Source organism: Lonchura striata, chromosome 37 (genome assembly GCF_050655825.1).
Source record: "Lonchura striata isolate lonStrDom1 chromosome 37, ASM5065582v1, whole genome shotgun sequence".
Lineage (NCBI taxonomy): Eukaryota > Metazoa > Chordata > Aves > Passeriformes > Estrildidae > Lonchura > Lonchura striata.
The window spans coordinates 14,853,108-14,867,814 of record NC_140739.1 but is presented as its reverse complement, the minus strand read 5'-3'; the positions used below and the strand labels follow the sequence as shown (position 1 = coordinate 14,867,814).

At 51.5% G+C, this 14,707-nt stretch overlaps 1 protein-coding gene across 6 annotated transcripts in view; it reads right to left on the bottom strand.

Moving 5' to 3' along the window:
• LOC110472932 (palmitoyl thioesterase CPT1C) overlaps positions 1-14,707 on the bottom strand; it is a 39,660-nt gene that overhangs the window by 6,920 nt on the left and 18,033 nt on the right. For 5 of the 6 annotated variants that reach the window (XM_085565795.1, XM_085565796.1, XM_085565797.1 and 2 more), the window contains exons 8-14: positions 13,632-13,739; positions 10,552-10,636; positions 8,840-9,038; positions 6,145-6,390; positions 4,425-4,530; positions 1,166-1,282; positions 412-570 (exon numbers count right to left, since the gene is read on the bottom strand). In XM_085565795.1, coding sequence (XP_085421921.1) covers positions 412-570; positions 1,166-1,282; positions 4,425-4,530; positions 6,145-6,390; positions 8,840-9,038; positions 10,552-10,636; positions 13,632-13,739 — 1,020 coding nt within the window. The remainder of the gene's footprint in view (positions 1-411; positions 571-1,165; positions 1,283-4,424; positions 4,531-6,144; positions 6,391-8,839; positions 9,039-10,551; positions 10,637-13,631; positions 13,740-14,707) is intronic. The other variant, XM_085565798.1, reaches the window with a different exon arrangement.

Genomic DNA, 14,707 nt, shown 5'->3' with positions numbered 1-14,707 from the left:
GGATTTGGGGGGGTCTCAGTTGGATTTTGGGGGTCTCAGGTGGGTTTTGGAGCCCTTGAGGAAAAGGCACATCGGGATTGGTTTGTACGTGAGGGTGGGGCCGTGATCCTGAGAGGATTTTGAGGAGATTTTGGGAATCTGGGGAATTTTGGGGTCTTTGGGATGGAGTTTGGGGTCTCTGGGATGGAATTTAGGGCATCTCAATTGGATTTGGGGGGGTCTCAGTTGGATTTGGGGGGTCTCAGTTGGATTTTGGGGGTCTCAGGTGGGTTTTGGAGCACTTGAGGAAAAGGCACATTGGGATCAGTTTGTACGTGAGGGTGGGGCCATGATCCTGAGGGGATTTTGGGGAGATTTTGGGAGTCGGGGATGGAGTTTGGGGGGTCCTGGGGTGAATTTTGGGGGTCTCACCCTGACCAGCGCCAGCTCCAGCGCCAGCGGCAGCAGCTCCTGGGGGTTCTCGGGGGTCCCGGAGGGTCCCAGGGGGTCCTCGACCGACACCACGTGGAGCTGGAGCCCCTCAGCCATGGCCTGGAACTGCTCCCGGGCCTGGGGCAGCATCCCCGAAACCTGCCCGAAAATATTCCTGAGATACCCCAAAATATCACAAAATATCCTCAAACAACTCTGAACACCCAGGGCTTGAGACAGCACCCTTGAAACCTGCCCCAAAAATATTCCTGAGATACCCCAAAATATCCCAAAATATCCTCAAACCCCTCTGAACACCTGGGGTTGAGACAGCACCCCCGAAACCTGCCCGAAAATATCCAAAAAATACCCCGAAATATCCTCAAGCAACTCTGAAACCTTGGGCAACATCCCTAAAAGCTGCCCCCAAATATCCCAAAAATATCCCAAAAATACCCCAAAATATCCTCAAACAGCTCTGAACCCCCAGGCTTCGCAGCACCCCTAAAAACTGCCCCCAAATATCCCAAAAATATCGAAAAATACCCCAAAACACCCCCAGACCCTCTCCCAGTGCTCCCAGTGCTCCCAGTACCTGCGGGGGCAGCTCCCAGTGCAGCTCCTGGGGGGGCTCGGGGTCGCTGTCCTGCCCCATCCCGGGGCAGCTCCTTTACTCACCAAATATCCCAAAAATATCGAAAAATACCCCAAAAACCCCCAGACCCTCTCCCAGTGCTCCCAGTGCTCCCAGTACCTGCGGGGGCAGCTCCCAGTGCAGCTCCTGGGGGGGCTCGGGGTCGCTGTCCTGCCCCATCCCGGGGCAATTCCCGTTCTCGTCGTAGCCCAGGGATCGGTCCAGAGCCAGCGCGAACTGAGGGGAAAAAATCAGGGGAGGGGGTCCCAAAATTAGGAACCCTCCCCAATTCACCCCTCCCAAAATTTCCCCCCTCATGTTTTCCACACTTTCTCTTCCCTCACGTTTCCCATTCTTTTTCCCCTCACGTTTTCCACCATTTGCTCCCCTCACGTTTCCCTCCCTTTTGCCCCCTCATATTTCCCACCCTTTTCCCCCTCACATTTTCCTGCCCTTTTTTCCCTTCACGTTTTTTTCGTGCCCTTTTCCCCCCCGTCATGTTTTCCTGCTGTCCCCTCACGTTTCCCATTCTTTTTCCCCTCACGTTTTCCACCATTTGCTCCCCTCACGTTTCCCGCCCTTTTCCCCCCTCATATTTCCCACCCTTTTCCCCCTCACGTTTTCCTGCCCTTTTTTCCCTTCACGTTTTTTTCGTGCCCTTTTCCCCCCCGTCATGTTTTCCTGCTCTTTTCTCCCCTCACATTTCCCACCCTTTTTTTCACCCCTCATATTTTCCTGCCTTTTTCTCCCCCTCACTTTTCCCACCTTTTCCCCCCTCACATTTTCCCATCCTTTTTCCCCCCTCACATCTTCCACCTTTTTTCCCCTCACGTTTCCCACTTTTTTCCCTCCTCATATTTCCTGCCCTTTTCCCCCTCATGTTTCCCATCCTTTTCCCCCCTCACATTTTCCTGCTTTTTTCTCTCCTCACCTTTCCTGTCCTTTTCTCTCCTCACATTTTCCTGCCTTTTTCTCCCCCTCACATTTCCCACCTTTTTCCCCCTCACATTTTCCCATCCTTTTTCCCCCCCATCACGTTTTCTGCCCTTTTTTCGCCTCACGTTTCCCACTTTTTTCCCTCCTCACCTTTCCTGTCCTTTTCTCCCATCACATTTCCCTGCCTTTATCTCCCCCTCACGTTTCCCACCATTTTCCCAAGTTTCCTGCTCTTTTTCCCCTCGTTTCCCACCCTTTTCTCCCCTCAAATTTCCCGCTCTTTTCTCCTCTCACATTTCCCACCATTTCCCCCCCTCATGTTTTCCACCCTTTTTCCCATCACGTTTCCTGCCCTTTTTCCCCCCTCACGTTTTCCTTTTTCTCCCCCCTCACGTTTCCCACCTTTTTCCCCCCTCACATATTCTGCCCATTTTTCCCCCCTCATGTTTCTTACCCTTTTTCCCCCTCACATTTCTCACTTTCTCCCCTCACATTTTCCACCTTTTTTCCCCCTTACATTTTCCCGCCTTTTTTCCCCCTCACGTTTCCCACCATTTTTTCCCCTCATGTTTTCCGCCCTTTTCTCCCCTCACATTTTCCACCCTTTTTTCCCTTCACGTTTCCCACCATTTTTTCCCCACTCACATTCTCCTGCCTTTTTCTCCCCTCACGTTTTCTGCTCTTTTCCCCCTCACATTTTCCCACCCTTTTTTCCCCCATTTCCCACCCTTTTTTCCCTCACGTTTTCCCGCCCTTTTCTCCCCTCACATTTCCCCCCTCATTTTCCCCTTCATGTTTCCAGCCCTTTTCTCCCCTCATATTTCCCGCTTTTTTCTACCCTCACGTTTTCCCACCCCTTTTTCCCCCTCAAAATTCCCACCTTTTTCTCCCTCTCACATTTTTCCACCCTTTTTCCCCCTTCATGTTTCCCACCTTTTTCCCCCCTCACATTTTCTGCCTCTTTCCCCCCTCACGTTTTCTGCCATTTTTTCCCTCCTCACGTTTTCTGCCCTTTTTTTCCCCTCACATTTTCTGCCCTTTTTTTCCCCTCAAGTTTTCCACCATTTTTTCCCTCCTCACGTTTTCCACCATTTTTTCCCTCCTCACATTTTCTGCCCTTTTTTCCCCTCACGTTTTCTGCCCTTTTTTCCTCCTTCACGTTTTCCCGCCTTTTTCTCCCCTCACATTTCCTACTCTTTTTTCCCCCTCACATTTTTGGGTGATTTTGAGGGCATCTCAGGAGCCATTTTTGGGTGGACTTTTGGGGGATTTTGGGGGAGATTTGGGGGGGATTTTTGGGATGATTTTGGGGGCAATTCAGGGAGGACTTTCAGAGGGATTTTGGGGTGATTTTGAGAGGAATTTGATGGGATTTTTGGAGGAATTTTGGGGGTGTTTTTGGGAGGATTTTTGGAGGAATTTTGAGAGATTTTTTGCGGGATTTTTTGGGTTGATTTTGAGGTATTTTTGGGGTACCTCCCAGAGGTGCCCGCCCACAGGGGAATCCTGGATTTTGGGATGATTTCTGAGTGGATTTGGGGGGGATTTTTTTTGCAGTATTTTTGGGGAGATTTGGGGGGATTTTTGCAGTGTTTTAGGGGGGTGTTTTTGGGGTATTTTTGGGGTATTTTTGGGATACCTCCCAGAGGTGCCCGGCCATGAGGGGGCATCCTGGATTTTGGGATGATTTTTGAGTGGATTTGGGGGTGATATTTTGGGTATTTTTGGGGAGATTTGGGGGTATTTTTGGGGTATTTTAGGGGGGTGTTTTTGGGGTGATTTGGGGTATTTTTGAGGTACCTCCCAGAGGAGCCCGGCCATGGGGGGCATCCTGGATTTTGGGATGATTTTTGAGTGGATTTGGGGGGGATTTTTTTGGGGGTATTTTTGGGGAGATTTGGGGGGATTTTTGGGGTGATTTGGGGTATTTTTGGGGTACCTCCCAGAGGTGCCAAGCCATGGAGGGGCATCCTGGATTTTGGAATGATTTTTGAGTGGATTTGGGGGGAATTTTTGGGGTATTTTTGGGGTTATTTGGGGGTATTTTTGCGATGTTTTAGGGGGGTGTTTTTGGGGTGATTTGGGGTATTTTTGGGGTACCTCCCAGAGGTGCTCGGCCCCAGGGTGGAATTCTGGATTTTGGAGTGATTTTTGAGTGGATTTGGGGGGGATATTTTGGGTATTTTTGGGGAGATTTGGGGGGATTTCTGCGGTGTTTTAGGGGGGTATTTTTGGGTGGATTTGGGGTATTTTTGGGGTACCTCCCAGAGGTGCTCGGCCCCAGGGTGGAATTCTGGATTTTGGAGTGATTTTTGAGTGGATTTGGGGGGGATATTTTGGGTATTTTTGGGGAGATTTGGGGGGATTTTTGGGGTATTTTAGGGGGGTATTTTTGGGGAGATTTGGGGTATTTTGGGGTGGATTTGGGGTATTTTTGGGGTACCTCCCAGAGGTGCCAGGCCACGGGGGGGTCTCCCCACGAGTGCTCCACGTTGAGCCCCACGCGCCCCGAGGGGAACACGACCAACGTCAGCGACTTGTCAAACCACCTGGGGGGGACACGGGGGGGTCCCAAAATCCCCAAAATCCCACCCTGGGACCCCCCCCCAAAATATCCCCCAGCACCCAAAATACCCCAGACTCCCCAAAATTCCCCAAAAAAGCTCCAAGAAGCACCTGGGGTGCGACCAAAATCCCCCCCCGAACACCCCAAAATCCACCCTGGACCCCCCCAATTCCTCCTGGGACCCCCAAAATCTTCCTCAAGGGACCCCCCCCAAATCCCTGCTGGGGGTCCTGGGTTGGGATTTGGGAGATTTGGGGGGGAGGATGGGGGTCCAGGGGGAGTTTGGGGGGATTTTGGGGGGTTTTGAGGAGATTTTGGGGCAATTTTGGGGGAATGTGGGGGGGACTTTGGGGGTCTCGGACCAGATGTGGAGGGGGTTTAGGTGTTCCCAGGGGGAATGAGGGAGGTTTTGGGGGGAAATTTGGGAGATTTTGAGGGGATTTGGGGAAATTTTGGGGGGACTTTGGGGGTGGAGGGGGTCTCTGATTGGTTGTGGGCGATTTGGGGTTCCCAAGGGGATTTTGGGGGGTTTTTGAAGAGATTTTGGGGGGTTTTGAGGGGATTTTGGGGGTCTCTGACCGGTTGTGGTTGGGTTTAGGAGTGCCCAGGGAGAATCTGGGATGTTTTGGGTGGATTTTGGGGGCATTTTGGGGGGATTTTGGGGGTTTCTGAGGGGATTTTGGGGGGATTTTTGGTGGATTTTGGGGGGATTTTGGGTGGATTTGGGGGGGATTTTGGGGGTTTTTGAGGGGATATTGGGGGTTTCTGAGGGGATTTTGGGACGTTTTGAGGTGATTTTGGAGTTTTTGAGGATATTTTGGGGGTTTTTGAGGGGATTTTGGGGGTTTCTGAGGGGATTTTGGGACGTTTCGAGGGGATTTTGGAGTTTTTGAGGATATTTTGGGGGTTTTTGAGGGGACTTTGGGGGGGATTTTGGGGGTTTTTGAGGGGATTTTGGGGTTTTTGAGGAGATTTTGGGACGTTTTGAGGTGATTTTGGAGTTTTTGAGGATATTTTGGGGGTTTTTGAGGGGATTTTGGGGGGGATTTTGGGGGTTTTTGAGGGGATTTTGGGAGGTTTTGAGAGGATTTTGGGGTTTTTGAACAGATTTTGGGGCTTTTTGAGAGGATTTTGGGAGGTTTTGAGGGGATTTTGGGGTTTTTGAGGAGATTTTGGGGGTTTTTGAGGGGATTTTTGAGGTGATTTTGGGGGTTTTTGAGGGGATTTTGGGGGGATTTTGGGCGTTTCTGAGGGGATTTTGGGAGGTTTTGAGGGGATTTTGGGGTTTTTGAGGGGATTTTGAGGGTTTCTGAGGGGATTTTGGGGGGGATTTTGGGAGGTTTTGAGGGGATTTTGGGGGTTTTGAGGAGATTTTGGGAGGTTTTGAGGAGATTTGGGGGGTTTTTGAGGGGATTTTGGGGGGATTTGAGGGGATTTTGGGGTTTTTGAGGGGATTTTGGGGGTTTTTGAGGGGATTTTGGGGGGGATTTTGGGAGGTTTTGAGGGGATTTTGGGGTTTTTGAGATTTTGGGGGTTTTTGAGGGGATTTTGGGGGGGATTTTGGGAGGTTTTTGAGGGGATTTTGGGGGTCTCTGACCGGTTGTGGGGGGGTCCCAGCAGCAGCGCCTTGGCCTCGTTGTCCAGGTCCCCATCCCGGGGGGGGTCTCGCTCCTCGGGGGGGGGTTCCCCGTTTTCGGGGGGTTCCCCATTTTCGGGGGGTTCCCCGTTTTTGGGGGAGGGGTCGAAGGCGATGACGAACGGGGCGTCCTCGAGGACCCCCAGGGCCGCCGCGCTGGGACCCCCCCCCGCCAGCAGCAGCGCCCGCGCCCGCGCCCAGCGGCACCTGGGGACCCCGAAACCTCATCAGGGACCCCAAAACACCCCAAAAACACCCCAAAATACCCCCAAAACACCCTAAAATACCCCAAAAATAACCCAAACACCCCAAAAATAACCCAAAATACCCCAAAAATAACCTAACCCCCCCCGCCAGCAGCAGCGCCCGCGCCCAGCGGCACCTGGGGACCCCGAAACCTCATCAGGGACCCCAAAACACCCCAAAAACACCCCAAAACACCCCAAAAACACCCCAAAATACCTCATAAATAACCCAAAATACCCCAAAAATAACCCAACCCCTCCCGCCAGCAGCAGCGCCCGCGCCCGCGCCCAGCGGCACCTAGGGACCCCGAAACCTCATCAGGGACCCCAAAACACCCCAAAAACACCCCAAAATACCCCCAAAACACCCCAAAATACCCCAAAAACCACCCCAAAATACCCCAAAACACCCCAAAATACCCCAAAAACACCCCAAAATACCCCAAAAATAACCCAACCCTCCCCGCCAGCAGCAGCGCCCGCGCCCAGCGGCACCTGGGGACCCCGAAACTTCATCAGGGACCCCAAAATACCCCAAAAACACCCCAAAATACCCCAAAAACCACCCAAAATACCCCAAAAACACCCTAAAATACCCCAAAAATAACCCAACCCCCCCCGCCGGCAGCAGCGCCCGCGCCCAGCGGCACCTGGGGACCCCGAAACTTCATCAGGGACCCCAAAATACCCCAAAAACACCCCAAAATACCCCAAAAACCACCCAAAATACCCCAAAAATAACCCAAAATCCCCCAAATCTCCCCAAAATTCCCCCCAAAATCCCCCAAATCTCCCTAAAATTCCCCAAATCTCCCCAAAATTCCCTAAAATCCCCCAAATCTCCCCAAATTCCCCAAGTCTCCCCCAAAATTCCCCAAATCTCCCCAAATCTCTCCAAAATCCCCCAAATCTCCCCAAAATCCCCCAAATCTCCCCAAATCCCCCAAATCTCCCCCAAAATCCCCCTAAAATCCCCCAAATCTCCCCAAAATTCCCTAAAATCCCCCAAATCTCCCCCAAAATTCCCCAAAATTCCCCAAAATCCCCCAAAATCTCCCTAAAATGCCCAAGTCTCCCCCAAAATTCCTCAAAATTCCCCAAAATCTCCCCAAAAATCCCCCAAAATTCCCCAAATCCCCCCAAAATTCCTCCCAACATCCCCCCAAATCTCCCCCAAAATGCCCCAAATCTCCCCAAAATTCCCCAAAATCCCCCAAAATCTCCCTAAAATGCCCAAGTCTCCCCCAAAATTCCTCAAAATTCCCCAAAATCTCCCCAAAAATCCCCCAAAATTCCCCAAATCCCCCCAAAATCCCCCAAAACCCCCCCAAATCTCCCCCAAAATGCCCCAAATCTCCCCAAAATTCCCCAAATCTCCCCAAAATCTCCCCAAAATCCCCAAATCCCCCCAAAATTCCTCCCAACATCCCCCCAAATCTCCCCCAAAATGCCCCAAATCTCCCCAAAATTCCCCAAAATTCCCCAAAATCCCCCAAAATCTCCCTAAAATGCCCAAGTCTCCCCCAAAATTCCTCAAAATTCCCCAAAATCTCCCCAAAAATCCCCCAAAATTCCCCAAATCCCCCCAAAATCCCCCAAAATTCCTCCCAAATCCCCCCAAATCTCCCCCAAAATGCCCCAAATCTCCCCCAAAAAGCCCCCAAAACCCCCCCAAATCTCCCCCAAAATTCCCCAAGTCTCCCCCAAAATTCCCCAAAATTCCCCAAAATCCCCCAAAATCTCCCTAAAATGCCCAAGTCTCCCCCAAAATTCCTCAAAATTCCCCAAAATCTCCCCAAAAATCCCCCAAAATTCCCCAAATCCCCCCAAAATCCCCCAAAATTCCTCCCAAATCCCCCCAAATCTCCCCCAAAATGCCCCAAATCTCCCCCAAAAAGCCCCCAAAACCCCCCCAAATCTCCCCCAAAATTCCCCAAGTCTCCCCCAAAATTCCCCAAAATTCCCCAAAATCCCCCAAAATCTCCCTAAAATGCCCAAGTCTCCCCCAAAATTCCTCAAAATTCCCCAAAATCTCCCCAAAAATCCCCCAAAATTCCTCCCAAAACCCCCCCAAATCTCCCCCAAAATGCCCCAAATCTCCCCAAAATTCCCCAAAATCCCCGAAAATCTCCCCAAAATCCCCCAAATCTCCCCAAAATCCCCCAAAATCCCCCCAAAATCCCCCTAAAATCCCCCAAATCCCCCCAAAATTCCTCCCAAAATCCCCCCAAATCTCCCCCAAAATCCCCCTAAAATCCCCCAATTCCCCCCAAATCTCCCCAAAATCCCCCAAATCTCCCCAAATCTCCCCAAAATTCCCCAAAATCCCCCAAAATCTCCCCCAAACTCCCCCAAATCTCCCCCAAAAACCCCCCAAAACCCCCCCAAACCCCCCCAAAATCCCCCCTCACCTGTCCCCGGCCGTCAGCACCGCGGGGGTCTCGGGGGGGGGTCCCTGCCCCCCCTTGTGCTCCAGAACTTTCTGGAACAGCCCCTGGAGCTCGGGGGGGCCCAGGGGCCGCCCCCCGCCCGCCCGCAGGGGCACCCGGAACAGGCGCCCCCCAAAAAGCACGGCCAGGTGAGACCCCCCCCCAAAATGCCTCAGGTGGTCTGGGGGGGAAAGGGCGCGTCAGGGGGACCCCCCCTCAAATCCCACTGGGAGATTTTGGGGGGGTCCCTAAAAGGATTTGGGGGTTTTGGGGTGTCTGGGAGGGGGTTTGAGGGGGCCTAGGGGGGGAATTGGGGGAAATTTGGGGGTCCCAGGTGGAATTTGGGGGGTCCAGGGGGGATTTGGGGGGTCCTATGGGGGGAATTGGGGGAAATTTGGGGGTCCCAGGTGGAATTTGGGGTGTCCGGGGGGGATTTGGGGGTCCTGAGGGGGGGAATTGGGGGTCCCAGGTGGAATTTGATGGGTCCCGAGGGGGTTTGGGTGGAATTTGGGGGGTCCAAGGGGGAATTTGGGGGGTCCAGGGGGAACTTGGGGGTCCTAGGGAGGGAACTTGGGGAAATTTGGGGGTCCCAGGTGGAATTTTGGGGGGTTCAGGGGGGGTTTGAGGGGTCCTAGGGGGGGAATTGGGGGAAATTTGGGGGTCCCAGGTGGAATTTGGGGTGTCCAGAGGGGATCTGGGGGAAATTTGGGGGTCCCAAAAGGGATTTGGGGGGTTCAGAGGGGATTTGGGGGGTCCGGGGGGGAATTGGGGGAAATTTGGGGGTCCCAGGTGGAATTTGGGGGGTCTGGGGGGGATTTGGGGGTCCTCAGGGGGGAATTGGGGGAAATTTGGGGGTCCCAGGTGGAATTTGGGGTGTCCGGGGGGGATTTGGGGGTCCTATGGGGGGAATTGGGGGTCCTAGGGGGGGAATTGGGGGAAATTTTGGGGTCCCAAAAGGGATTTGGGGGGTTCAGGTGGAATTTGGGGGGTCCAGGGGGGATTTGGGGGAAATTTGGGGGTCCCACGTGGAATTTTGGGTGTCCGGGGGGGATTTGGGGGGTCCTAGGGGGGAATTGAGGGAAATTTGGGGGTCCCAGGTGGAATTTTAGGAGGATTTGGGGGTCCCCAGAAGGATTTTGAGGGTCCTGGCGGTTTTGGGGGTCTGGGGTGGGATTTTGGGGAGGATTTGGGGGGTTTTGGGGGTCTGGGGTGGGATTTTGGGGAGGATTTTGGGGTTTTTTGGGGTTTTTGGGGGTCCAGGGTGGGATTTTCGGGAGGATTTGGGGGTTTTGGGGGTTTTTGGGGGTCTGGGGTGGGATTTTGGGGCAGATTTTGGGGTTTTTGGGGGTCCGGGGTGGGATTTTGGGGTTTTTGGGGGTCCGGGGTGGGATTTTGGGGAGGATTTTGGAATTTTTGGGGGTTTTGGGGGTCTGGGGTGGGATTTTGGGGCAGATTTTGGGGTTTTTGGGGGTCTGGGGTGGGATTTTGGGGAGGATTTTGGGGTTTTTGGGGGTCCGGGGTGGGATTTTGGGGAGGATTTGGGGGTTTTGGGGGTCTGGGGTGGGATTTTGGGGAGGATTTGGGGGTTTTTGGGGGTCCGGGGTGGGATTTTGGGGGTTTTGGGGGTTTTTGGGGGTCTGGGGTGGGATTTTGGGGAGGATTTGGGGGTTTTTGGGGTTTTTGGGGGGCCGTACCCCGGTGCTCCCCCGGGAGCCGCGTGGTGTCGAAGAGCCGCTCGTACTGAGCCGAGCAGGTGGGGAGGGACCCCCGGAACAGCACCTGGGGACCCCAAAAAACCCAGAGTCACCCCAAAAATCAGCCTAAAAATCACCCTAAAAACACCCCAAAATCACCCTAAAAACACCCCAAAAATCACCCCAAAAATCAGCCTAAAAACACCCCAAAGTCACCCCAAAAATCACCCCCGGAACAGCACCTGGGGACCCCAAAAAACCCAGAGTCACCCCAAAAATCAGCCTAAAAATCACCCTAAAAACACCCCAAAATCAGCCCGAAATCACCCTAAAAACACCCCAAAAATCAGCCTAAAAACACCCCAAAATCAGCCCAAAATCACCCTAAAAACGCCCCAAAAATCAGCCTAAAAACACCCCAAAAATCAGCCTAAAAACACCCCAAAGTCACCCCAAAAATCACCCCCGGAACAGCACCTGGGGGACCCCAAAAAACCCAGAGTCACCCCAAAAATCAGCCTAAAAATCAGCCTAAAAACACCCCAAAATCAGCCTAAAACCACCCCAAAAATCACCTTTAAACCACCCCAAAATCACCACAAAAATCAGCCTAAAAACACCCCAAAATCAGCTCAAAATCAGCCCCAAAATCACCCCTAGAACAGCACCTGGGGGACCCCAAAAAATCCAGAATCACCCCAAAAATCAGCCCTAAATCACCCCAAAATCAGCCCCAAATCCACCCCAAAAATCACTCCCAAAATCACCCCAAAATCCCCAAAAATCAGCTCCAAAAGCACCCCAAAATTCCTCCAAAACCCCAAAATTCCCCTCTAGGCTCCAAAATTTCCCCTTTTGCCCCCAAATTTCCCCCTTTAAACCTCAAATTTCCCCTTTAGACCCCAAAATTTCCCCTTTTAACCCCAAAAATTCCATTTTAACCCCAAATTTCCCTCTTTAACCCCAACATTTCCCCTTTAAATCCCAAAATTTCCATTTTAACCCCCAATTTCCCCCTTTAAACCCCCAAAATTCCACTTTCAACCCCAAATTTCCCCCCTTAAACCCCAAAATTTCCCCTTTAAACCCCAAATTTCCCCTCTAGACCCCCAAATTTCCCCTTTTGCCCTCAAATTTCCCCTTTAAACAGCAAAATTTCCCTTTTCAACATCAAAATTTCCCTTTAAAAGCCCGAATTTCCCCTTTTGATCCCAAATTTGCCCTTTTTCCCCCAAATTTCCCCTTTAAACGCCAAAATTTCCCCTTTTACCCCCAAAATTCCCCTTTAAACCCCCAAATTCCTCCTTTGGACCCCAACATTTCCCCTTTTACCCCCAAATTTCCCCCTTTAAACCCCCAATCTCCCCCTCAAACCCCCCAATCTCCCCTCTAGACCCCAAAATGTCCATTTTTAACCCAAATTTCCCCTTTTACCCCCAAATTTCCCCTTTTTCCCCCGAATTTCTCCTTTAAACCCCAAAATTTCCCTTTTTACCCCCAAAATTCCCCATTAAACCCCCAAATTCCTCCTTTGGACCCCAACATTTCCCCTTTTGCCCCCAAATTTCCCCCTTTAAACCCCAAATTTCCCCCTTTAACCCCCCCAATCTCCCCCTCAAACCCCCAAATTTCCCCTCTAGACCCCAAAATTTCCATTTTGATCCCAAATTTCCCCTTTTTCCCCCAAATTTCCCCTTTAAACGCCAAAATTTCCCCTTTTATCCCCAAAATTTCCCCTTTTCCCCCCAAATTTCCCCTTTAAACCCCAACATTTCCCCTTTTACCCCCAAATTTCCCCCTTTAAACCCCCAAATTCCCCCTTTAACCCCCCAAATCTTGCCTCTAGACCCCAAAATTTCCATTTTTAATCCAAATTTCCCCTTTTACCCCCAAATTTCCCCCTTTAAACCCCCAATTTTCCCCTTTAACCCCCAAATCTCGCCTCTAGACCCCAAAATGTCCATTTTTAACCCAAATTTCCCCTTTAAACGCCAAAATTTCCCCTTTTACCCCCAAAATTCCCCTTTAAACCCCCAAATTTCTCCTTTGGACCCCAACATTTCCCCTTTTACCCCCAAATTCCCCCTTTAAACCCCCAAATTTCTCCTTTGGACCCCAAAATTCCCCTTTAAACCCCCAAATTCCTCCTTTTGCCCACAAATTTCCCCTTTTACCCCCAAATTTCCCCTTTTACCCCCAAATTTCCCCCTTTAAACCCCCCAAATTTCCCCCTCAAACCCCCCAATCTCGCCTCTAGACCCCAAAATGTCCGTTTTTAACCCAAATTTCCCCTTTTACCCCCAAATTCCCCCTTTAAACCCCCAAAATTCCCCTTTAAACCCCCAAATTCCTCCTTTTGCCCACAAATTTCCCCTTTTACCCCCAAAATTTCCCCTTTTCCCCCCAAATTTCCCCCTTTAACCCCCAAATTTCCCCCTCAAACCCCCCAATCTCCCCTCTAGACCCCAAAATGTCCATTTTTAACCCAAATTTCCCCCTTTTACCCCCAAAATTTCCCCTTTTACCCCCAAATTTCCCCTTTAAACCCCAACATTTCCCCTTTTACCCCCAAATTTCCCCCTTTAAACCCCCAAATTCCCCCTTTAACCCCCCAAATCTTGCCTCTAGACCCCAAAATTTCCATTTTTAATCCAAATTTCCCCTTTTACCCCCAAATTTCCCCCTTTAAACCCCCAAAATTCCCCTTTAAACCCCCAAATTCCTCCTTTTGCCCACAAATTTCCCCTTTTACCCCCAAAATTTCCCCTTTTCCCCCCAAATTTCCCCCTTTAACCCCCCAATCTCCCCCTCAACCCCCCCAAATCTCCCCTCTAGACCCCAAAATTTCCGTTTTTTACCCAAATTTCCCCTTTTACCCCCAACATTTCCCCTTTTACCCCCAAATTTCCCCCTTTAAACCCCCAAATTCCTCCTTTTACCCCCAAATTTCCCTCTTTAACCCCCCAAATTTCCCCCTTTAAACCCCAAATTTCCCCCTCAAACCCCCCAATCTCGCCTCTAGACCCCAAAATGTCCGTTTTTAACCCAAATTTCCCCTTTTCCCCCCAAATTTGGCTCACGGGGGGCAGGCTCCCGGCGCGGACGAGGCTCCGGAAGCGCAGGAAGGCGACGGCGACGTTGGCGGCGCGCGCGGCCGGGCGGCGCGAGGCCGGCGGCCCCACCAGGTCCTGGGGGCACCCCAAAAGCAGAACCCCAAAATTTGGGGAGCGCCCCAAAATCAGAACCCCAAAATTTGGGGGGGTCAGACCCTCACCCACCCCCCAAAAACCCAAATTTTGGGGGGCAAAACACCCAAAAATCCTAAAAATGGTGGGGAAACCCATTGAGAGTGATAGGGAAGGAACTCCAAAATGTCCTGGGGGGCACCCCAAAATCAGAACCCCAAAATTTGGGGAGCGCCCCAAAATCAGAACCCCAAAATTTGGGGAGCGCCCCAAAATCAGAATCCAAAATTTGGGGGGTCAGACCCGCACCCACCCCCCAAAACGTGAATTTTGGGGGGCAAAACACCCAAAAATCCTGAAAATTGAGGTAAACCCATTAAGAGTGATGGGGAAGGAACCCCAAAATTTGGGGGGAACCCCAAAATCAGAACCCCAAAATTTGGGGGGGTCCGAAACGCAGAACCCCAAATTTGGGGGGGTCAGACCCTCAAAACCTCCAAAAACTTCAAATTTTTGGGGGCCAAAACACCCAAAAATCCTAAAAATGGAGGTAAATCCACTAAGAGTGATGGGAAAGAAACCCCAAAATGTCCTGGGGGCACCCCAAAAGCAGAACCCCAAAATTTGGGGAGCGCCCCAAAATCAGAATCCAAAATTTGGGGGGTCAGACCCTCACCCACCCCCCAAAAACCCAAATTTTGGGGGGCAAAACACCCAAAAATCCTAAAAATGGTGGGGAAACCCATTGAGAGTGATAGGGAAGGAACCCCAAAATGTCCTGGGGGGCACCCCAAAATCAGAACCCCAAAATTTGGGGGGTCAGACCCTCAGAACCCCCAAAAACCCAAATTTTGGGGGGCAAAACACCCAAAAATCCTGAAAATGGTGGGGAAACCCATTGAGAGTGATGGGGAAGGAACCCCAAAAGTTCCTGGGGGCACCCCAAAAGCAGAACCCCAAAATTTGGGGAG